The sequence below is a fragment of the Pygocentrus nattereri genome, chromosome 25, assembly GCF_015220715.1.
Source record: "Pygocentrus nattereri isolate fPygNat1 chromosome 25, fPygNat1.pri, whole genome shotgun sequence".
Classification (NCBI taxonomy): domain Eukaryota; kingdom Metazoa; phylum Chordata; class Actinopteri; order Characiformes; family Serrasalmidae; genus Pygocentrus; species Pygocentrus nattereri.
In genome coordinates this window covers 28,022,435-28,046,695 of record NC_051235.1, presented here as the reverse complement: position 1 = coordinate 28,046,695, position 24,261 = coordinate 28,022,435, and the positions used below count along the sequence as shown (strand labels likewise).

The 24,261-nt window shown below is 42.2% G+C and overlaps 2 protein-coding genes across 9 annotated transcripts in view; both read left to right on the top strand.

Moving 5' to 3' along the window:
* cbfa2t3 (CBFA2/RUNX1 partner transcriptional co-repressor 3) overlaps positions 1-10,345 on the top strand; it is a 97,298-nt gene extending 86,953 nt beyond the window's left edge. For 3 of the 6 annotated variants that reach the window (XM_017722262.2, XM_017722266.2, XM_017722265.2), the window contains one exon: positions 1,324-1,698. In XM_017722262.2, the coding sequence (XP_017577751.1) occupies positions 1,324-1,698 (375 nt within the window). Of the gene's footprint in view, positions 1-1,323; positions 3,286-6,329 lie in introns of those variants that run through there. The other 3 variants (XM_017722263.2, XM_037534603.1, XR_005129653.1) reach the window with 2 other exon arrangements.
* On the top strand, positions 2,246-24,243 carry pabpn1l (PABPN1 like, cytoplasmic). 3 transcript variants are annotated; one of them, XM_017722268.2, is made up of 7 exons: positions 13,672-13,987; positions 15,733-15,844; positions 16,837-16,904; positions 18,438-18,544; positions 18,622-18,709; positions 22,074-22,204; positions 23,924-24,243. In XM_017722268.2, the coding sequence occupies exons 1-7, from the start codon at positions 13,922-13,924 to the stop codon at positions 23,961-23,963; spliced, it is 612 nt and encodes a 203-aa protein (XP_017577757.1). In that variant the 5' UTR covers positions 13,672-13,921; the 3' UTR covers positions 23,964-24,243. The 3 variants fall into 3 exon arrangements, with proteins under 3 accessions (XP_037390505.1, XP_017577757.1, XP_017577756.1); XM_037534608.1 differs by lacking the exons at positions 13,672-13,987; positions 23,924-24,243 and adding an exon at positions 2,246-2,334 and having other exon boundaries at positions 22,074-22,277; XM_017722267.2 differs by lacking the exon at positions 23,924-24,243 and having other exon boundaries at positions 22,074-22,277.
* Positions 24,244-24,261: the final 18 nt, after the last annotated feature.

Here is a 24,261-nt window from a genome sequence, read left to right as displayed (position 1 = left end):
TCTGCTAATTCCACACAATTACAGTGACAGACTGATGAAAACTCACGTTTACAGATTTTTCCCCTCACCCCAAATGTGGTCAGCCAAGTCATGATGGGTATCTAAGGTTTGCTTGTTTAGTTTTGCACTGGACCTACGAGGCTAATGTAGTGAACAAATAATGTACATTGAACTGGATTATATGGCATAAACATTATAATACATCAAGTCAGGATGCAAGTTATGCATCACAATATTTCATTTTTCTGAGATTCGATTAGTTGGAACAGACAAAAAAGGTCCAGTCGTGCCACATTTAAAAATACTGCCAACTACAAATAATCGTGTGATCAGACTCACTAAATCCAGTTAATCAGGCCTAACTTATCTCTCTTTGTGATGAAACACAGTCAGTTATGTATGAATGTGGTTATGAATGTGGAAAGTCCAGGTCTACATGAGTCAGGCAGTAATCAGATTTCTGCTTTACAACCAACCAGTAAGCTCACAGAAGAAGACGTGACGTAAACATAATATAAAACTCAAACTTTATGCCGCAGCTTTTATCGTAAAACACAGCGGCACTTCACCTAAAATGTGAAAATACATCATCTAGAAGACGAAGAATATTTAAATGCTTCATTTTCTCACACATGGATTTAGTTTTTCGTCGCTCCAAACGTCGTTTTTCTTCGTCTCGCTGCGACCCTGCTCGGTTATTTCCGGTACTGCCGTCGTTTCGCACATGCTCAGGCTGAGAGATCCGAGTAAGAGTTTACAGCACTGAGGAATCTGACTTCTGAGCTAAAACCCAGTTCTCTTTATTAGACTTCTTAATTGGATTTCTAGACCGTACTCCGATCTAAGGAATCTGTGTGCTGTTCACAAGACAGTTGTATAATCAGATAACTGCCGAAATCAGATTGTGATCAGATTATTGAGTGCATGTGAACACACTCACCTATAAGAGCGTTTTCACTGTGTTTAGTTCTATTTTAATATAGTAGCAGTTGAACAGTGTTGTGTGATATGTAGAAACTATGAACTGTTCATAGCAGGAAGTTCTCACCTCTCTTTTTACCTCTCATTGCTCAACACAGAGCATCTCACACACTCACACAGACAACATAGATAACAACTAAGTTTCAAGGAATTGACTGACTTCCAGGAAAGACATATTTCATTATTATATTAATTAAAATAAAATAAAAAGTATCTGAGTCAATGGTCAAATGGCCACCAGGGGGCCTGCTGAAGGAGGCTACACTGAGAAAGTCATAACATTGGGTTATTTTGGTGTAAAATGTGCACACAGCTAATGCACTCGTCTCTTCTGTATTGCAGAGCTGCTGGAACTGCGGCCGCAAAGCCAGCGAGACCTGCAGCGGGTGCAACACGGCACGCTACTGCGGCTCTTTCTGCCAGCACAAGGACTGGGAGAAGCACCACCACGTGTGCGGCCAGGGTCTGCAGGGCCTGCCCGGGAGCAGCAGCAGCATCCCTCTTGGGGCGGGGACGCCCTCGTCTTCTTCCACATCCACTTCCTCTTCTTCCTCGTCCGCCAGCATCCCGCCCACGCACTCCGAAAGCAACCCCTCCGGACCCCTGAGCCTGGCCGGAGCGGCCAACAGCCCAAAGGACGCCAGCTCCAGCTCCAGCAGTGCCTCGCGCTCCACGACCCCCGCCACGCCGGCCCTGCTGGACTCCTCGTCGCGCTGATTCTTTACCTCTGACCCCCCGTGACCCACACACATACCTGCTGCTGCTGTGCTGCTGCTTCTTCTGCACCCTCTCTGCTCCAAAACACGAGCTGGCAAAAGTATCTCCATCAACACTTACACATGCGTTTACCCTGTTTACAAGCCCACAGGACCAGACAGCGTAAGATTTGCTCCCTAGCTAACTGAATCCGTCAACCTCTGGAATGAAAAAGACTGTAAAAAGGGCCAAAAATGGAAAACAGCTCTTGGTCTCCCAGCCGTCTACAAATGTACACAATATCCGAAAGGGTTTATGTTACCGAAGGCCACTGAGAAGGCGCCAGGGAATGCGCAAAATTTATTATAAAGCATGTCTTATTATAAATAAGGCACAAAAAAGATCAACAGAGAGATCTTTAAGCTTGGCTATGCTAATACGTGGCCTCAGTAATTTAAGCCCAGCGTGCATGGAGGCAGCCCACACCCAGGACTCTTCCTCAGAGAGAGTGATGGGAAGTTTTTGTGACGAATAGGCGTTCACCTCCTCCTGCAGAGGGGCAGCAAAACCACATCTGGATTATATTACCCCCTCCACAGACCACATCTGGACAGCGCTCCGTTCCGTTCCACACACGACGAAAGATTTCGTTCACAGGTTTGTTTTTTGGCTTTAACGACAAACGAAGAACAGTCCAAAAAAATCCAAAAGAAATAATGATGCTAATAATAATGATGATAATAAAAATAATATTGTTGATAATAATAATAATGCTTAAAGACCTGATAACTACCTTGCTAGCGAGCCAAGAAAAACCTACACCGGACTCACCTCTCTGTTCTGACGCGAACCCAAATGAATTTTACGATAAAAAAAAAAAAAAAAAAAAAAAAAAACACACGATCCAAACCTTTTTAATACACTGCCAAAGTTACTAAGAGTCAAGGAGAAGCACTCGTCTCGTAACCAAACGCAAACGACTTCACCTCCTCAACCCTGAGTATGGTTTCTGCGGAGAGCGAAAGGAGCGGATTGACCCCCCCCCACCACCCCTACTGACCCGCTCAAAGAGAGAAAGAAAGAAGGCAAGGATGGGCAAAGTGGACGAGTCGACGGAAAGAAGATGAGAAACTGAGCGACAGAAAAGCGCACTCTTGGCCTCAAACGAAAAGACATGGCACTGGGAACTGCCAAAAAAAGAAAGAAAGAAATAAAAGACTGTCCGTGCAAGGATTGTACACTAAGGATGAGCTTTTTTTTCCTCCTTCTGAAGCAAATTTGTTTTTTTTTTCCTAAAAAAAGCAGCAAAAAAACAACAAAAAAAAAAAAAACACTCTGAATGCTGAGAACTTTTTGCATTGAGTTGTATCTTTTCACTCTCCCTCGTATTTTCCAAAGCATGACAAGCAGACTGATGCGCCTCGTGAAGGCGGCGTAGACTCTTCTAAGGTCCTCTTCTCTCTCTCTCTCTCTAGCTCTCTCTCTATCTCGCTCTACCTTCTCTTCTCTTCTCCTTCTACCTCCCCCCCTTCTCCTTTGTCTCTTTTCCTCTCCTGCTCTGAAGCCCCGCCCCTCTTTGACAGAACAGAGCGGATATGTAAGAAGGGATCAAACGTGTAGATATTTCCTTTTTTTTTTCTGTTTCTCTATGTCTTTGTCTCTACTGTCTGTCTGTCTGTGCCGCCCTCGTGTGTACTCCGGGGAGAAAAAAAAGGAAAAAAGGGACTTTTTTTTTTCTTCTTTTATCCTTCCTTTGTCTTCTTTCTTCAGTTTCGGGCTGAACGATGAAGCGGGACATAAAAACAAAAAGAAAAAAAAACGAGAAAAAAAAAGACTCCGAGGAGAGGAAAGGTTGTGCTGTACCTTATTGTTCGATTTGTTTGTATCGATACTGATGACGAAGAAGAGAAATCCTCATGTAGAGTATTTTATATGGCTCGCATTGTGAGACAGTGAGAGGACGGAGGTGCAATATAGAGAAGAGAATTCAGCTACTGAATGGAACCTCAGAAACCACCCTTAGGGTAACCTTATATTATAAATATACATATAAATATATTTAAAAATAACAACAGTAACTTAATGTGAATGTATATAGTATTTAAAAAGAGGTCCAAAAAATGTGTTTGCCAAATAACAGAAACCTTTAAAGTATAATGTCTAGAATTTCATTTCTCTCCACTCTTTTCCTTCCGAATCAAAGCAATTGTAATTACTCATTCTGCATTTTTAAGCCCCCCGCCTCAGCCCCCCCCCTTCCTTCCCCTCGTATTTTACTCTGTATAGTATGTAATCTAGACGTAGGTAAAAGCGGGGGAGGAAGGTAGGGGAGTGATTTTCTCATCACTGCTCGTATAGATTACTGCTAGAGGGCTCCGCTGATTGATGTGCTGAAATTTCCCCACACTCACTCCTTTAGGACGAGCGCAGTGACGCTCCGTGAACGCAGTCGGCTTGTTGACTGCAGCATCAATGGCAGTGTTTCAAAATAAGGCCTGATCTCAGATATGGTGTTCGTCTTATTCGTGCTGTGGTCATTTTGCTTACTTAGTCAGTAGGTGTAGTAAAGTGCAGCAAAAACTTGACAAATCCACATTCTTACCTGCTATTGAGGTCAGTTTTAGGGTAATGTAATTACTATTATTACTGTTATTATATAATCACTTCTGAATCCGACTGCATGCTCCGGCATTGGCACGCTGTGGCAGCCCTGGCATCAGGAAGCCTTTACCTGCCAAGACAAAGCACATAAATAACCACAGGTCATACGAACACATTAGTCCTATGTGAATTGCCGTGTTAGAAAGTGGGTCATTCTGCAGAAACGTCCACTTTGTTATCTATCCATAGGAGTCACTGGTGTTACCAGCCCTCAATGGGGTGACATATAAGAAAGGTAACGCCAGAGACATTTTAATGAAAAATGCATTTTGTGAAACGGCGCTACAGAGCATCAAACCACATGATGTCAGCCAGGGAATATCCGCTAAAATACGTCATTTAATCCATTTGTGTTTAAATACATACCTAAGACTAAAGTCGGTCACACCAGTGACGTCAGCTAAAAGCTTCATATGAAATCATGAGCCGAATGAGAAAATCTCTGGTAACTGAAAAGACAAAGAGGACTTGCCTGCCGCTTATGTGCTTATGTGCTTTTCTTCATAGATCAGAAACAGGTAAAAGAAAGTCAAGTGACGTCATCAGCGTGACTTTTATTTCAAAATAAGAGATTTTTGTTACCCAGTAACACCAGTGACACGACTCCTGGGGACCACAGCTTTCATTATATATTTTATTATATTTATTTGGCATAATTCATATATCCCATTGTCATGTATAGATTATCGCAGTTAAAACAGCAGAATTTTTTTTTTTAACCTCAAAATATGGCCTCACCCTTCACACGTGACCGTGGGGACAAGCACTTCTGTGGTGCTTGGAATTCTATATGGTTGATTTAAAAACCAATATTGCTAAATCGAGTCTCAAGAAGGTGTAATTGTTCAAATATCTTATTGTTTTATTTAAAAAATATGAATAAATTGTAATCCTAGGATTTTTTTTTTCAAGTGTAATATACCTGTGAAGACTAGGGACTCGGAAATGGACGTTTCTGTACAATGACTCAAATATTCCATCACATCCTGTGTAAAAGGAGAGTTTGAAGGCACTTAAAGCATTAACTAATATTCCCTGAGGCTGTTTTTCCATCTTAGTTTCCATATGTGAACTGTATGGACTGGCCACGTTCTGGACTAAAGCTAACGCTGTGGTAAGGGCACACTGTATTCACAAGTCCGTTAGATAGAAGGTTGTGGTAAGCAAAAGTATGATTAACTATGTGACTGTACATGCTGTCTACTTGTGAGCAGCCACATGTTTTGCATATGGAACTAAGTGTGGAAAAATGCGTAAATCGAGGAGCCTCGTCCATCGTGTGTGCAAATCGGTCATAAACATTACAGCCGTCCTAGAAAATTGCATTACCTGGCCTCCTCATGCTAAACTAACCCCAACCAAGTAGCACTGAAGAAAAGAAAGCAATGCAAAATGGTCAAATGGACCTCCTGAGATGTTTTCCCACTGCTGCTGACTGACCCTCTTCCCACCTAAGCAAAGTGACCACCATGTAAATAAGGTGCAGGTAACCCCTCTCTTGATGGTAGTCCTGCTGGCCAAGCTCTCGCTGGAGCTTTGTGAAACGTTGCCATTGTGCGGGCCGGTGGTCCATAACCTCACAAACACAAACTAAACCAAACATCAAACCTGCCCGTGGTCCAAGAGCAGTACACCAGGATCAAGCTAAGTCAAGCCAACACTGATTTCTCTGGCTAAACTCCCTGCTGAAAAAAACAACGGCACAGACCAGTGTGAGTCCCTGCTGGTTTAACCAGGCCTAAGCTGGTTTATGCTGGTCTGGTACTGGTTTAGCTGGTGACCCCCCCCCCAGGTTTTGTCTTTTAACCTTAAAATAAATAGCTTGACCAAACAGTCTAACATGACTAACGATGAATGGAAGCTGGTAGCGACGGAAGCATGATGTCCTCTGCACAGGGTTAACTGTTACCTATTCGCTTTCATTCACTGTTAGCAACATTAGCATTAGAACTCCTGGCATTATTTGACTGAACTCTTCATTTAATATGCAGATGCAGTAGCTAGCCTCCTCGGTGGAGGCGGTGGAGGCCCCCGTGGCACAACCAAGTCTGGAGACACACGTGGAGTTGTGGTGGTCTACACTAAAGGGTCTGATTAAAGTCATTACGCTAGCCAAGTGCTAGCCCAGGGCCATGCTGTTTCTAAGGGTGCCCACAATAGGACAAAAGTACTCGGCAGCAGAGTGAAGTGTCTTGATCTTCGATCATCTGAACAAAAACCAAAAGCACTCCAGCTTTACAGTGAAGGGTTCCTGCCCGCCATTGACCGACTGAACGGGCAATCGTGCACTCGAAACGTCCTGTCCACGTGCCGTAACCTCCGATATGGACCAAAACTTGAAGGTTTTATTGTTTATTGTGTTGTTGTCATATTTTAGCGCTTTTGATGTTTTGATTGACCGTTCGTTTAATTTATCGAAGTGCATATTTGAATGATCTATTTTCTCATTTCTTAATCTAAATTAATATATACAAGTTGTTAGCTACGTGGTGCTTTTACGTCTCGCTACAGCGAGTGTAAGAGCACATCATCTGAACTACAGAAGTGTTGGTAATTCTCTCCAACCTGGGGGTCATTTTTTATTGCATTTTTATTTTATTTTAAAAGTGTCAGTCCTCTTTTCTCCTCTCTCCTCACCCTTCCGCTTCTCTCCTCATTAGCTACCTCCTGTCCAAGAGTGCGAGAGAGCCACATGTTGCTCAGAGAACGGTGCCGCTAGCAGACATGCAAACCGAGCGCCATCGTCCACCACCTTTATCATTAAGCATTTACATTCACGTTGTGTATGGTGCTTGTTTTTAATACCCTTCAAATTAAAAGTGCTTAAATGGTTTCTTTGGAGTGCTTTGCTGTAGAAGAACCACTTTCAGTAGAAAGGGGCCTTTTTGAGTGTGTAAAGAACCTTAAGTTTGAAAAACCTTCATATAATGTATAGCTTTTCTATCAGTTGAAGGTTTCGTCATAAAACTGTGCATCCAAGAACCGTTTAGGAACCGTTATTTTTAAGAGTTGAATAGACGTGAATCTCGCATTCAAACATTTATGCCACTTTCAATACAACCAGTGTGTCATCACATTTAAAGAGACACTTCGGCCAAAATAAAGAATGTAAAACTGGCTAAATCTGTTGGGAATGTCCCCACTCACCTCCTGCAGTGGGGCCACAATAGTCCCGACAGTGAGATTTCCCAGTTTAAACAGTAGGAAAACCTTCTGATGATGTATCTCGAAGGTGGGAGGAGCTTCTGAAAAATGACAAGCCTGAAGAGGTGATGATGTACGTCAGATCAAAACCTTGTACGTCCTCTTCTAATATTTAAAAAAAAAATTATGTCATTTTAAGAACAGCCTCCATTTACACTGTATGGAAATTTGGCCTAAAATAGCAAATAGAAATGGTCCAAAATGACTTAATAAATTCTTGTTACATCAGCCTGCGTTAAAAGTTTAGCAGCTTATTTTTCTTCTCTTGTAAAGATATTTTTTGTACATACAATATATATGTTCATATGCGCTGATGAGTCATTAGAGACTCATCAACCAGGCTTTGCTCTCGCTATAGCGCCCCCTTGCTGAAATGCTTAGAATGCACGTTGCGCTTGCATTGCTTTATGTTACTGAGTGAGTCGTCACAAGATTTTGGAGTGCAGTTTCGGTGTAGCGCAAAGCATTTTTTGCATGAAGTACGTTTCCGGCACGGGTAGCCAGATAGCGAACGTCACTGCTAGAAGCGAAAAGCCGAATATCAAATAAAAGAGATAAAATTTCAAAACAAGTTCTGCCAGACTGATGAAGCTGAATAGAATATTAAAGGCTAGTTTTAGGCCGAAGTGGCTCTTTAACACAGACACAAACAAATGTTCTAATTGTACTCTTAGACATATGAGGCATAAGATCTTTAAGAACCCCAAAAAGTGCCACTCCGTTGAAGTCATTTAATTTTAAACACATTTTATTATTTTTTTTAATTCAAACATTCATTGTAGCTTAACATATGCCACAGCTATCCCAAACAACTGAAAGCACAGACCAAAGCATCTCTGCGCGCAGCGTTAGCATTCTGGACTTTGCGTGAACTGTGAACCAAAGTGTAGGGGATAAACCGAACGCTCGAAGCACAAGTCGGCACCAAACACGCATAGCTTATAAAAGAAGAGAGTTGCATGTTTCTGCGAATCCAAAGCATCAGATAACTCCACGAAGCTAGCCTTGCTCAAGGATGTGACAGATATTGTTTGTGAGAGCGAATGAGTTGCGTGAAGAGGGGATGAATGTGTGCTTGAGAGAGATAGAGGCTTTCTGTTCATGATCCTTTGCTGTACGAAACTACTTGAATCTCCAGAGCTTTAATAGAACACCCGCAAGCAAAATTAAAGCAGAGAAAGCGCATGCACTTCACTCGCTCCCTTCTTTCTTCCTCCACGCTTTGCATGTCTGCTTAGCTCGTCACATTCGTTTCATATACAAGCCCAGCCGTATATGATCTGATTTGTGGCTCATTGTGTCTCCAACCAAAGTTGAACCAAATAAAAGGGAAGAAATGCTATTGCATCTGTATATATCTTCACTGTCCTTGGCACAGAGTGTGAGGGGGGGTGCTGGTTCTCTGAGCAGATCTGTGGTGGTGGTGGTGGTGGTGCTGGGGGGCTGGGGGTTGGGGAGATATTTGGGCTCGTTAGCCTGTTGCTTATCGTGGGACCCTTGGAGAGAAATGTATATCCACATCAGCGCAGAAGCTACACTAACCCACTTAAAAAAGATGGGCTTCAAGGGTTCTTGAGGAAAGACAATGGTTGTATCTAGAACCGTACGTTCTAAATAGAACCATGTAATGGGTAATTGGCTCTTTGCATGGTGAAATAGTTCTTCAGATGGATGGAGAACGTGTTGTATGGGCCTATATAGCACCAAAAAAGGTTCTCTTGTTAACTATTTCGCCACATGAAGAACCGGTTAAGCATGCAGATGGTTTTCATAGAGCTGATGGTTCTAAATAGAACCATGTCATGCGTAATTGGCTCTTTGCATGGTGAAATAGTTCTTCAGATGGATGGAGAACGTGTTGTATGGGCCTATATAGCACCAAAAAAGGTTCTCTTGTTAACTATTTCGCCACATGAAGAACCGGTTAAGCATGCAGATGGTTTTCATAGAGCTGATGGTTCTAAATAGAACCACTGGCTTCACTAAAGAGCCCTTGGACCATGTTTTTGAAGTGTAACCCCGACGATGGCGCGTTTAGTGAAAAGAAGAAGCTCACCCAGTAATGCTAATGGGCGCTAGTTAGCAGTTAGCATGATGTCATTTGGTTAAGTCAGAACTGGTGCGCTGTTAGCGTTGTCGTTTTCACATTTTTGGGTGAACTGCTCTTTTAAGCATCCGATTATATTTATCCTGAGATAACTGCAACCTTCTTTCCTTTATTTATGGCATCCATGAGGGGTATAGCTGCGATGTTTTGCTAGCCAGGCTGCATGCAGGCCTTTCCAAAGCCCTTCTATCTCTATTTAGGGACCCTTTTCCAGTGGACATGGCTCATCCTATTGTACTTCAGACCTCACACTAATAAGACGCTATCGTAAGCAAAGCTGGAGTGGACGCTTGATCTCCCGAATGCTCGACGTTTTTTTGTAAATTTAACCTAAAAGGCGAAGGCTTGGTTTGACATGTTTAGGGAAACATTATTTACTGTACTGTGCAATACATTGTTACAGAAAAGACATTGTTTCTGTAGGAAAATGTTGGTGTGATGAAGAATATGTTTTTTTTTCCTCTTTAAAGGTCCTGTTATCAGTCTCTAGATGAAGTGAACTGTGCCAGGAGAAATTTTTGATTTTTAATTTTTGATTTTTTTTTCCTTGCATGCTCTCCTCCCTCTTTTGCTGCCCCCTCCCCTCCCTTACTGTGCGCTTCGTTGGATATGTGACGCTGTAAACATTCTAAATCAGGTTATTGTCTGTGTTGAGATACGTATCTGTGTAATTAAAAAAGACAGTGAAATATAAAACAGCCCTCACGTCGTGTCATTTCTTGGGCAGCTTCCTTTCTTGGGCAGTCACCCATGATGTTGCCAACAGGGGACTCTGCTCATCTGCATGTGCTGAATGAAATGAGGTCTTATATGACAGCAAGTGTTCAAAAGCAGCTTTTACTGCTAGTCTAGTGAAGTCTGAGGAATCTCAAAGCAAAATATAGCAAAGTACAGCCCTTTTACTCACTATGCTCTTAAAAAAGGTGGTTCTTTAAGGGTTCTTTAGTAAACAAAAGGGTTCTGCGTAGAGCCATGAGCACTCAAAGAATCCTTTGCATGATCAAAGGGTTCCTTGCGTCATGAAAGGGATATTCAGATTGAAAGACAATGTGCCATAGATGGTTCTATATAGAACCTTTTTAAAAAGGGTTCTATATAGCACCCAAAGGGTTTTTCTATTGCTACGCTACCAAGTTTGGAACAATAGAAGAACCCCTTTGGGTGCTTAAGAGCATCTACAACACAGACTCCATCAGTCTGAAGAACCCTTTCACGATGCAAAGAGCCCGTTACTAATGCAAAGGGTTCTTTGAATGTTCATGGATCTACATAGAACCATTTTCTTTACTAAAGAGCCCTTGAAGAACCATCTTTTTCAAGAATGTCCATAAAAAAAATCGCTGTTCAACTCCCAGTTCATTACTCTGTATGTTTTTGGAGGTTATGGGGTGATTTTTTTGGAGATGGCCCCGAAATATGATCTCAATATAAATGATAACTGATCAAATAGTATGCAAGCCAGTGGTGACGCAACAGTGTCGTAAACCATCCTCCATTCATTTCTTACGGCTTTCTCTTTTCGAAACAGACAGCGCCTCATTTAAACCCTCAGAAATCCAAGCATTAATTTTATGTATTTTCATATTTATCGTTTTAAACTGTTTTTAGGAAGCCCCCGACCAAAAAGTGTTTTGGGGGTGGGGCAGCGAGTTATTTTAAAACTTTTACAGGTCACAGAATTTAAATGAATACATTAATTAAGCTGAATTTTATTTGATTGTAGTGTATATAATGCCAAAAAGTGGAGACCTGTGGTTGACTTGTCTATGTAAATATATATTTACACATAAATTTGTATATGTGCATCTTTTATATACAGTCCGATGCAAAGGGTTGGGCACCGTTTTCTCGGTTTTCTGAATGAAAATAAGTTCAGAAATAAGTACAAAATGAACACATCGTCTACAGGGAACACATGTCTGTGCATTTTAATGCACAATTACTGTTTATTTGCTAGTGCATACATGGGGAAAATATACTGGGTTTGAAAAGAATAAAAAAAAAAAAAATCACAAAATGTGGCCTGTGCATTTTGTAGATTATGCTTTATTTTTTTCTATTTTTTTTTGCATTTATAACTGTACTGGGATGTATTAAACCATGTATAAGCCATATATCATCCATATAGTCTATTATTCCTATATATCTAATATGTGATACATATGTATACAACATAAGCACATATTTTTTTAAATATATACCTGACCCATTTTACTACACTATATTTCCAAACGTATTCACTCATGCATCAAAATCATTGAATTCAGGTGTTCTAATCACTTCCATGGCCACAGGTGTATAAAGCCGAGCCCCTCGGCCTGCAGACTGCTTCTACAGACATTAGTAAAAGAATGGGTCGCTCTCAGGAGCTCAGTGAATTCCAGCGTGGTACCGTGATCGGACGCCACCTGTGCAGCAAGTCCAGTCGTGAAATTTCCTCACTACTAAATATTCCACAGTCACCTCACCAGGGCAAGCACCCTACGCTATACCCTTGGGCAAGACTCCTAACACTGCCTTGGCCTACCTGTGTAAAAAATGATCAAATTGAAAGTCGCTCTGGATAAGAGCGTCAGCAAAATGCCGTAAATGTAAATGTAACTGTCAGTGGGATTATAACAAAGTGGAAGCGATTGGGAACGACAGCAACTCAGCCACGAAGTGGTCAGCCACGTAAAATGACAGAGCGGGGTCAGCGGATGCTGAGGGGCATAGTGCACAGAGGTCACCAACTTTCTGCAGAGTCAATCACTACAGACCTCCAAACTTCATGTGGCCTTCAGATCAGCTCAAGAACAGCGTAGAGAGCTTCATGGAATGGGTTTCCATGGCCGAGCAGCTGCATCCAAGCCTTACATCACCAAGCGCAATGCAAAGCATGGAATGCAGTGGTGTAAAGTGCTGCCACTGGACTCTAGAGCAGTGGAGACGTGTTCTCTGGAGGGACCAATCACGCTTCTCTGTCTGGCAATCTGATGGACTAGTCTGGGTTTGGCGGTTGCCAGGAGAACAGTACTTTGACTGCATTGTGCCCAGTGTAAAGTTTGGTGGAGGGGGTATTATGGCGTGGGGTTGTTTTTCAGGAGTTGGGCTCGGCCCCTTAGTTCCAGTGAAAGGACCTCTTAATGCTTCAGCACAAGAGATTTTGGACAATTTCATGCTCCCAACTTTGTGGGAACAGTTTGAGAATGGCCAGTGCACAAAGCAAGGTCCATAAAGACGTGGATGAGCAAGTTTGGTGTGGAAGAACTTGACTGGCCTGCACAGAGTCCAGACCTCAACCCGATAGAACACCTTTGGGATGAATAAGAGCGGAGACTGTGAGCCAGGCCTTCTCGTCCAACATCAGTGTCTGACTTCACAAATACACTTCTTGAAGAACGGTCAAAAATTCCCATAAACACACTCCTAAGCCTTGTGGAAAGCCTTCCCAGAAGAGTTATAGCTGTTATAGCTGCAAAAGGTGGGCCGACATCGCATGAAACCCAATGGATTAAGAACGGGATCTCACTCAATTTCATATGCGTGCTAAGGCAGACGAGCAAATACTTTTGGCAATACAGTGTATACATGGTCATATATCAGATGCCTGCCCTGGTATAAAGCATAAGCATGTTTTAAGGTGGTTTAGCTGGTCAGGCAGGGTGGTAATGCAGGTTGACCAGCATACAAGCATCCAAAACACAACATGCTGGTTGTGGTGGTGACCAGCCATGTCTATACTGGGTTTTTTTTTCTAGCAGGGTGCATGGGATCCAACAGGAAACTATGTTCTCTAATGGTCATTCCTAACCTTTTGTTAGGGAGCTCTTAGACACTCAGACGTCTGGTTCCATTCACCACCATTGTGCCTCTAGTCTGTTTGGAGCATTTGAGAGCATTTCACGTCACACCACCCTGAATGACTTTGTTAACACTTTAAGCAGTTCATCATAGCAACCTGGCTTCACTGGATATCAGAGAACTCGAGCATGTCTATAAAGCAGGGTTATGGAGGATCACATGACCTGCAGCTGAGCTGATGGCTGATTAAAGCCGCCCGGTTCCTGGCAGCTAGGCTAACTGTTTATAACCTGAAGAAAGACCATTTCCCCCTCAGCCTGTTAGCAACGTATTACCCTTAGTCCCTTCTTTTTTGCGCCAGTTCATAAATTTCCGACCTAATTACAAGATAAGTCGTGCTCCTGAGCGCTTTTAGTCCTGAGCTCGTTGAGAAGAGGAGGCTAGGTTAAAGGGGCATGAGCGAAGAAGCGAGTGTCTCTGTTTGTTGACATGGCGGAGCAGATTTACGACATTAAAGGAGCTCTGAACTCTGGAAATCAGTTCTTGGAGGATCCAGTAAGTTCCTACACGACTTTACTGTGGGTGTAGTTCGTGAAGGCGAGGCTGCGTGGCGTGTATTTGCTTCTAAAAGAGGACAAAGTGGTGGCTTTGCTCCTCTAGGCTTTCCTAACTGGCTCTACATTGAGTTGTTAACTGTGATGCCAGCAGGTTCTTCTGTGGTTCTTCACCAAAAAAAGGTGGTTCTGTTTATTTAGTTCTGTGTCTAATCCATACACATACTGAGACTGATGGAGAGTGTGTTGTATATCGCTCTGTATGTAGCACCTTTTTGAAAATGGTTCTGCTGTTGGTTCCACCAAGGTTCCACCATGATCACTCAAAGAACCCTTTGCATGGGCATGGCAAAACGGTTCTGTCTAGCACCAGAAAGGGTTCTTCTGTTGTAACAAACCTGACAGAGTAACGGTAGAAGAATCTTCTTTATATAAAACCATCTACAGCACATTCTCCATCCATCTGAAGAACCATATCGCCATGTAAAGAGACATTTAAGTTCGAAATGGTTCTATATAGACCTCATAGTTCTTGGCAGAACCATACCCTTTTCTAAAGAACCGTTGAACAGTGTTTTTAAACCTTTGGGCTGTTCTCTTCAGGCTTTTTTGCGGTGCATCTTGGTCAAGTGAGTTCATTTACTCTGACTTTTAGACTTGCTTATGGATTAAAAACATACTATTGTCCTTTTTGCCCTGTTTTAGCACAGTGAGGCCTACTTGTGTTGGCTTAGTTAAAACCTCCTGTTTTCCAGGGTATATTTTGTTTTTTCCATCTGAATTTATGTGACCAAATCGTAAGGCAAATAATTCAGTAACTGCATGAAATTATATGTATATATAATAAAAGCTCCCTCAGATTAACACAATGTGTTTTATGATTTACACATATTTGTGTCTGCTTACAATTTACTGCTAAAACTTGGAAACTTGGAGTCGGAATGGAGTGGGAACCAGACATCTTGCCTATATATACAGGCGTAACATTCTGACCACCTCCTTGTTTCTCCACTCATTGTCCATTTTATCAGCTCCACTTACTGTATAGCTGCTCTTTGTAGTTCTACAGTTACAGACTGTAGTCCATCTGTTTCTCTGATCCTTTGTTACCCCCTTTTACCCTGTTGTTCAGTGGCCAGGACCTCCATGGACCCTCACAGAGCAGGTACTATTAGGGTGGTGGGTCATTCTCAGCACTGCAGTAACACTGACGTGGTGGTGGTGTTAGTGTGTTGTGCTGGTGCAAGTGGATCAGACACAGCAGTGCTGCTAGTTTTTACACACTGTGCCCACTCACTGTCCATTCTATTAGACACTCCTACCTTGCTCAGCGTCCCTCCTAGGACGCTGCTGGCTGCATGTTTTTGGTTGGTGGACTATTCTCAGTCCAGCAGCGACACTGAGGTGTTTAAAAACTCCAGCAGCACTGCTTTGTCTGATCCACTCAGACCAGCACAACAAACCTGCACAAACACCCCACCACCATGTCAGTGTTACAGCAGTGCTGAGAATGATCCACCACCCAAATTGTACCTGCTATGTGAGGGTCCATGGAGGTCCTGACCACTGAAAACCAGGGTTAAGGGAGCTCTGGTTCCTATCACGATCACCGTAAAGGAAACTACTGGTTTACCTGACATCTTAAAAGTTGGTGCAATTCTCCTTCAAAACAAGTGAAAATGCCTAGAAATCCTGCATTTTAAGATGATTTCACTTGCCAGATCTTCTCTTCCTGCACCTTGTCAGGAGCTGGAGGCCATCAAGGCCCGTGTGATGGAGATGGAGGAGGAGGCGGAGAAGCTGAGGGAGGTGCAGTACGGAGGAGAGAGACAGCAGCTTCTCTACAGCCCTCAGGCAGGTGAGCTCAATCAGCTGGCCTGCACCTGAGCCCATCTGCTGGGCCGTGGTGCTTCTCACATGTGCTTCATCGCTGCCCAATGAGCCGTGCCCCAGAAGGGCTCTCCTGCTGCCTGAGGCTTGCTCTTAGCTAAAGACGCTGCTGTCAGCGCAGGAACGGCCTTTTTGTAGCAGTTGTGCACCTTTCTAGTGTTTCGGGTAAGGGTGGCCAATATGTTATTGTGACAAGTGAGGTGGCTCTGATATGTTTTTCTGCATAAATCAGTTGTTTGGTAAGTACAGCTTACATCTGCATGGATCATGAAAAATAGATTGACCAGTTATATAGAAACTGTAAACAACCAGGGGGTAGTAGATTCATAAGCTTTAGTACTTAAAACACAGTAATTTAGTATGACTGGATGTCAGCCCACTATGTAATTGTCTCCTCCCGCCCCCTTAATTTCACAAATGATTTATTTTTGCATACATTTTAATAAAAAATATTTTATGCATAGCTTTTCATCTTTTTTTTTTTTTTATAAATGTGGAAGAAATCCTAAACACAAGGAATGCACAATATCAGTATTGGCTGGTAATTGCTTTGTCTGCGTGTGGCAGATCTTCAGATTGAACCCGTATTTGATGGTGTGTTTGTTGTATTAGAGAAGAGCTAAAATGTTATACCTTTCACTGCATCATGCTTCTCCATGATACTTCTCCAGGTATGCACAGTCCCTAAATTTTTACATTTCATGAGTGTTTTATATCCACATCGGCCCACATGAGTTCTCGCATTGGCACATCCAGTCTGTCGTGCATCATGAAGGCGTCTTCAGGCATCATGATATTATATTTTTGCCATATTGCTCACCCTTGGCAACAGAGACACAAAAAGGAAATCTGAATATTAACGTGAATATTACAGCTACCCTGACGACCTTTTCTGCACTGTGTGTTTGTGTAGATGTGTTCAGATGTTTTCAGCAGATGATTTGTGTGTTTCCTCCCCAGGACTTTTCTACAGTATGACTCATGAGGAGAGAATGGATGCAGACAACAGATCTGTCTATGTGGGGAACGTAAGGCCTCCTGTTTTGCTAAGGAGTTTTCCTTTTTGTGCACCATAAACTTTTCTGTGAGCCTGTTTGCACTTTGATTGAACAGCTGTCTGACCCTGAAAAGGGCAAAAGTAAATAAAAACAGAGCCGGGTTGCTATCCGATCACTGACACTTCGGGAGGTGTTTTGAGCAGAATTGGCGAGGCAGCTGGGTCAAGTGAAAATGGAATTCCAAACCCCCACCAGCCCCCCACCCCCACCGAAAGCCACATATAGCTTTACTCGTCACAAACAGAACAGCACTAGTGAAAATTAGGCCTGCGCCAAGCAAGACTTAATTTAGTTACAACCTTCAGTGATAACTTGTTTACAGCCAGTTTAATTTAAAGTTTTATTGATTTTATTTCATGCAAACTATAGGAAGAATAGCAACCTGGGATTCCAAAGCAATGACCCAGCAAGACCTTAGCAACCACCTGGGATTCTATAGCAACAGCCTAGCACTAACTTAGCAGCCACCTGGGATACCATAGCAACTGTCTAGTAACACCTTAGCTATCACCTGGGATTCTATAGCAACAGCCTAGCAACACCTTAGCAGCAACCTGGGATTCCAAAGCGATGACCCAGCAACACCTTAGCAACCACCTGGGATTCTATAGCAACAGCCTAGCACTAACTTAGCAACCACCTGGGATACCATAGCAACTGTCTAGTAACACCTTAGCAACCACCTGGGATTCTATAGCAACAACCCAGCACTAACGTAGCAGCCACCTGGGATTCTATAGCAACAGCCTAGCAACACCTTAGCAACCACCTGGGATTCTATAGCAACAGCCCAGCACTAACTTAGCAGCCACCTGGGATTCTATAGCAACAGCCCAGCACTAACTTAGCAGCCACCTGGGATTCTATAGCAACAGCCCAGCACTAACTTAGCAGCCACCTGGGATTCTATAGCAACAGCCCAGCACTAACTTAGCAGCCACCTGGGATTCTATAGCAACAGCCTAGCAACACCTTAGCAGCAACCAGGGATAACATAACAAAGGTTGTTGTTGTCCTTGTTGTTCCTGGGAGAAGCAGCACTGATGCAAATCAGATTTTTATTTTTCTAAGAGATGCATTTATGTGGAAAATAAATGAAAAATAAACAAACATGCAGGTAAACATGTTGCGATCAGAGCAAACCTTGAACAATCTTGATTCTCTGTTTTTGTTCTTTCTATAGTTTGTCATCATTTGAAAAATCATTGTGTGAAAGTTTCACTATGAAAAACTCTCCATGTTAACTTGCATCAGAAGTTAGTAAGACTTTTATTCCGTTCTACTGAAAAGTTACTGTTGGATGTGAGGTTTTTGGAATCTGTTCTAGATAAAATGGTAGTGGGAGATGAGACGGAGTGTAAATAGGCTCACGGTGTTGTAAACACATGCGTAGCGTTTTTCACCGTCGTATTTGCACCGAATGAGTCGAGCACTACAAGCTTCCTCTGTCTTGTTTGTCCTGTGCAACTTCAATACTGCAAGTGCTGTTTTGAACGGAAACAGGTGGATTACGGGACCACCGCAGACGAGCTGGAGATCCACTTTAATGGCTGTGGTCACGTTAACAGGGTCACCATCCTGTGTGATAAATTCACTGGCCATCCTAAAGGGTGAGGAGAGGATTGTGTTCGTCTGTTTTAGCACAATGAACGAGCGTTAGGATCCACATTCTTTCACTTTTCATCAGGTTTGCCTACATTGAGTTTTCCGATAGAGAATCGGTGAGGACGGCTATGGCCCTGGACGAAACCCTGTTCAGAGGACGCCTCATTAAGGTGAGTAAGGTTGGGATAATATAAAAATTATATTATATTTAATATAATTTTTTTTAGGAAGACTTTTTGAGCTATATATATATATATATATATATATATATATATATATATATATATATATATATATATATATATATATATATATATATATATATAATTTTTTTCCCTCCCCCATTTCGAATTTCACAGAACTAGTTTTGATTAATAATTGTCCCGAGCAGCTTGTTTCTTGTTTGTATTTATTTATTTGTGGGGTTTTTTTTATAGTAGACTCCACAGACGGTTGTAAAACTAAATTCATTTAAATAAGAATTGTTTGTGAAGCTCGTCTTAAGATTGTGAAGGGTGGAACCTTTTAAAAACGGTTCTCGCTGTTGTCAGACAGTCTTATCAATCAACCTTTTTAACCTTGGAGAACATTGAGGGTGACCCTCATTTACGGTGTTGCCGAGGTGATGCAGGACAAAAGGGGACTGATGGTGTGTAAGATCAAAAGATAAAAATGACTCAAATCCAGTAAGTAAAATATGTAAGCAGTAGAAAATATAAAACAGTAATTAAAACCTAACTGAACGGGAAAAGGTGGTAATCAGAAGACGCAAGGATAAGATCAAAAAAAGGAACTAAAATGACAAACGATGATAAGATAATTATAATTAAAACAAGACTAAGAATCACAAACAAAATAAATGGAGGAATAAATGAGATGAGTAAAATAAGTTTATATAGTATCTCCTGTTATCTTGCTTGACGTACAGCATGTTGCGTATAGCCCTCCTAGATATTCAGCACAGTATGCCACAATGACTGCGACAAGCTCTTGGCTCTCGGGACATCTGTCCATGCATCTGAAGCGTTAGTGCAGTGTGGAAGCAGTGCTGCATTCACATGAGGTGTCGGGACTGAGAGCGCCGATCTGACCGTTTCTGTGTGGAAAGAGCGGCTCGAAATGCAGGAACACTGAGCAACTGCAGTTATTTACAGAAGTCTGAACACCCCGTCGACAAAACCTGTTCTGTTGACTTTCTAACTGAAAATATGTTAAACCAGCCTTTAGGATAATGGCTCGGATAAATGGTGAGGGTTGCATCAGGAAGGGCATCCGGCGTAAAACTTGTGCCAAAACTATCATGCGGATCACAAATATGATTGCCATAACAGATCGGTCGAGGACCGGGTTGACCTTGTAATCTGTGGTGAGAGTAGAGAGCAGGTGGAAGAGAATCTGGAGAGGTGGAGGTTTGCGCTGGAGAGGAGAGGAATGAAGGTCAGTAGAGACAAGACGGAATACATGTGTGTGAATGAGAGGGAGGCAGGTGGAAAGGTGAAGATGCCAGGAGTAGAGGTCGTAAAGGTGGATGACTTCAAATATCTTGGGTCAACCATCCAGAGCAATGGACAGTGTAGAAAAGCGGTGAAGAAAAGGGTGCAGGCAGGATGGAGTGGGTGGAGACGGGTGTCATGGCTGATGTGTGACAGAAGGACAGCAGCAAGAGTGAAAGGGAATGTTTACAAGACAGCAGTGCGTCCTGCTATGATGTGTGGTTTGGAGACTGTGGCTCTGTCTAAAAGACAGGAGGCTGAGCTGGAGGTGGCGGAGATGAAGATGCTGAGATTTTCGTTGGGAGTGACAAGGCTGGACAAGATTAGAAATGAGCAGATCAGAGGGACAGTGAAGGTGGAGCAGTTTGGAGATAAAGCCAGAGAGGCCAGGTTGAGATGGTCTGGACATGTGTTGAGGAGGAATAGTGGATATATTGGGCAAAGAATGTTGGAGATGGAGCTGCCGGGTAGAAGGAGAAGAGGTAGACCTCAGAGAAGGTTTATGGATGTAGTGAAGGTGGACATGGAGATGGTTGGTGTGAAAGTAGAGGAGGCAGTGGATAGGGCAAGATGGAGGCAGATGATCCGCTGTGGCGACCCCTAAAGGGAGCAGCCGAAAGAGGAAGATCCTCTATGAAGAACACTTAAATGTGTCACTGTATTAGAAATTGTGCACTAAAATGTGTGTTTATTTGCTGAGGCTAACCTCTTATCCTCTAAGGTATATTTTGGTTTTTCCATTTGAATTTTCGTGACCAAATCATAAGGCAAATTATTCAGTAACTGCATGAAATAAATGCAAGTTTTTATTTATTCACTTATTTTTTTGGTAAAAGCTCCACTCAAATCAACAGAACACGTATTTTATGATCTACACATCACGATATGCTTACAATTTACTTCTAGAAGCCAAAAATCTCCGACGCTCTTTGTGTTGTTTTCTAAAAGTGATGTTTCCAGAGCAGATCACTGAAGAGACGCCGTCTGTTTATAGTTTAGAGCCCAGATTTGGGGAAAAACGGGTCGACTTTCAGTAGAAAAACAAACTGAGTTCAGCTTCTTTTATTATAAGGGTTTAAAATGACGTCACCGTCTATTAGACTGGAGAGAAGAGCTACAGCCTCACACGACGCCCAGATTCTGAGTGGAGCTTATGAAATATAAAGGTTATGAAGAATAAGACGAAGTGCGTTTTGGAACCACCGGTAGTTGAAGAGGCTACCGTGCTGGAAAGACGTAAAATCTACACATTTTATGTTTATTTTTTCCCCTAATATGTTAAATTCAGCGAATAAAGAGTAATTATGCATTAAAATGTGCAGAAGTGTGTTCTCTGTGGAGCAGGGGTGCCCAGTCCTGGTGCTGGAGTTCTACCCTCCAGCAGAGTTTAGCTCCAACCCTAATCTGACACACCTGATCCAGGTATTCAAGGCCTTCAGGGGCATCTGACTATATGAGCCAGGTGTGCTGGATCCGAGCTCTTCAGGGTGGTAGATCTCCAGGATTGAGCCCTCCTGCTGTAGAGGATGTGTTCACTTGTATTCACTCGGAAAATCAACATAACATGATTTGGTGGGGTGCCCAGACTTTTGAATATGACTGAATATTTCACTGCTCTCAGAACAAAGCCTTCTATATTAAAAAGGGAACTTTACAGTAGAAGAAACGACTTTTCTCAACTTTTAATGGAAGTAAAAGGAGAAATATCTATTTATATTCGTTTATGTTGGTCTGTTTATCGTTAAATGTTTACACAACATACAGGGCGCCTGCCTTTTTCAAATTGTCAAACAGCAAAAATGAAGATACAAGGTTTTTTTCACAACAGAAACCGTGTTTCCTTTGTGTAAATCTGCTTTCTGTTTAATGTTCCCTCTGCATTGATTTTAAGGGAAGACGGTGGAACAACACGATCCAAACAAGCTGTCAGAAACAGAGATTGTTTAAGAAAATTAACTTTATTCATCGCACTTAAAATATCAGAAACTGTGCTACGTTTGGAACATCAGGATCACTCAGCACTGCTGTATTTTGACCACAGGTATTACCTAAAAGAACCAACATGCCGGGCATTAGCACCACAGACAGGGGGTTCCTGCGGGGCGGCCGGTTCAGAGGTAGAGGCTTCCGCGGCTCCAGATTTAACAACGGCAGGTTTCGTGGCTTTATCAGGTCAGTGCTTCACTCGGTGCAGCAGCGTTCTTATTTCATCGTTGTGTAGTCTGATGTGGGTTGAGTGCAAACAGTGAGCGTGTTTACATGCACCCAATAATCCGGTCATAATCAGATTTCTGCAGTTATGATTGTTCAAGTGGTCATCTAAACAGCGCACACTGATTTCTTGGATCGGAGTAAGGTCTAGAAATCTGGATTTTAGCTGAGTAATCAGATTTCTCAGTGCTGAGAGCTCTTACTCTGATTTCTTTCGGGTTTCTCAGTCTAAGCGTGTGCGAAACAGACTGCTGTACCGGAAATAAGTGAGCGGCGTGGCCGCGAGACGCAGCAAAACTCTTTTGGAGTGACCCTGAAACCTTGACGAAATGAAGGATTTAAATATTCTAAATGATGCATGTTCACGTTTTCAGATAAAGTGGCACGATATGAAGTTTGAGTTTTACATTCTGTTTGTCGTGTCTTACTCTGTAAGCTCATTGGCTGGTTGTACAGCAGAAATCTGATTACTGTCTGACTCATGTCGACCCGGAGTTTCCCCATTAACTGATTACTCAAGTGCATGTAAACACGTTGATCAGATTACTGATAATCTGATTTTCTGCAGTTATCGGATTATTAAGTTCATGTAAACACACAAACTATTTGCTTGCTTTACTTGTCAAGGCTGTGTGATCAGCTTAATCAGGCCAATTATTCATTCTAATATTAATTCTTCTAATGTTTATGTAACAGCACATTATAAAAGTCCCTACAGTCCCTATAAGAAAACCGCCTGATTTGAATTCTAGTTTTGTGAGGTCACAAAAACATTTACACACAGTAGCCGATTCAGCCTTCAGCAGTTTAGCGTTGCCCGCCCACAAACCCAGACAGAACAGACCTCATTTACATATTTCTGTCTTAAAGGCGCAGTAATGGTGTTTTATTCTGATGATCAGGTCCACCGCACAATCCTGTCCGGCCCACAAAAGTATTTAAATTTTCTATTAATATTAGCCTGTTTCACAATGTGCTGCACTACAGTCCCCAGCGTGCACAGCCACGTCATGTGCTTCAACTCTCCTACTCCAACAACAGTCTATGGGACAGCGGTTACACCGCAGTTCTACACAATTCTGCAAAATTCCACACCAGTCACATCACCAAAGGCATTTCTGCTGCACTTCAACCAACATAAACACTCGGTCAGCTCAGCAGCTCAGAAAGTGAGCCCGAGCAGCAAAGAAGGGACGCCAGGCGTCCAGTTCAAGTAAATAGGTAGGTTTAAAAGACAGAGCAGTTATTTGTATATAATTATATAAAATTGACATTTAAATTTAATATTTCAAGTGCCCAAGTAATATCTTATGGTCTACTACAAGTGGCTGTATTTTACTGTTGATGTTTTTGCATATTTTGAATAAACAATGGGCAGTTCAGGTTATAGCACAATTATTTAAATAAATATAATTTTTTTTTTTTTTTTTTCCCCTCTGGCCCACTGATTTGATGATTTTTAAAAATATGGCCTTTTTACTGGTTGAGTTAGACACCCCTGTTCTAACAGATAAAGAGAGGCTGGAAAATAGTGACGTAGAAATGAAAGACTTTATATTCATGGTACATAAATCAGGACGTTCTAAGTGGACGATAAATAGGGGAGACATCCAAATGCGAGTATTGTGTAGACTGTGTATGTTGCTCATGTGAAGAACAGATTTACTGACCTTGTTTCAGGGGCGGTGGAAGAGCCCAGCCTTGGTATGTTCCTTATTGACAGAATGAAGACAACTTTTTTTTTTTTTTTCCGCCCATTTGTTTGTTTTTCTTTTCTTGTATGGTCACCTAAGCACTTCTAGGTGCTACCACAGCCCTGCCCTGAACGGGACTCTATTTTTCATTGTACAGTACTGAGTATATATTTTGTGTATAGCTCATTTTGTCCCACTGATGTCAAGCATGAACACTTGCAACAATGGAGAAGACTTGGTTTACGCTGATGGATGGACTGTTCCTATTTTATTTATATTTTATGAACGTCCTTTCTTTAAAATTGACTAGCTGGTTGGAGGCTG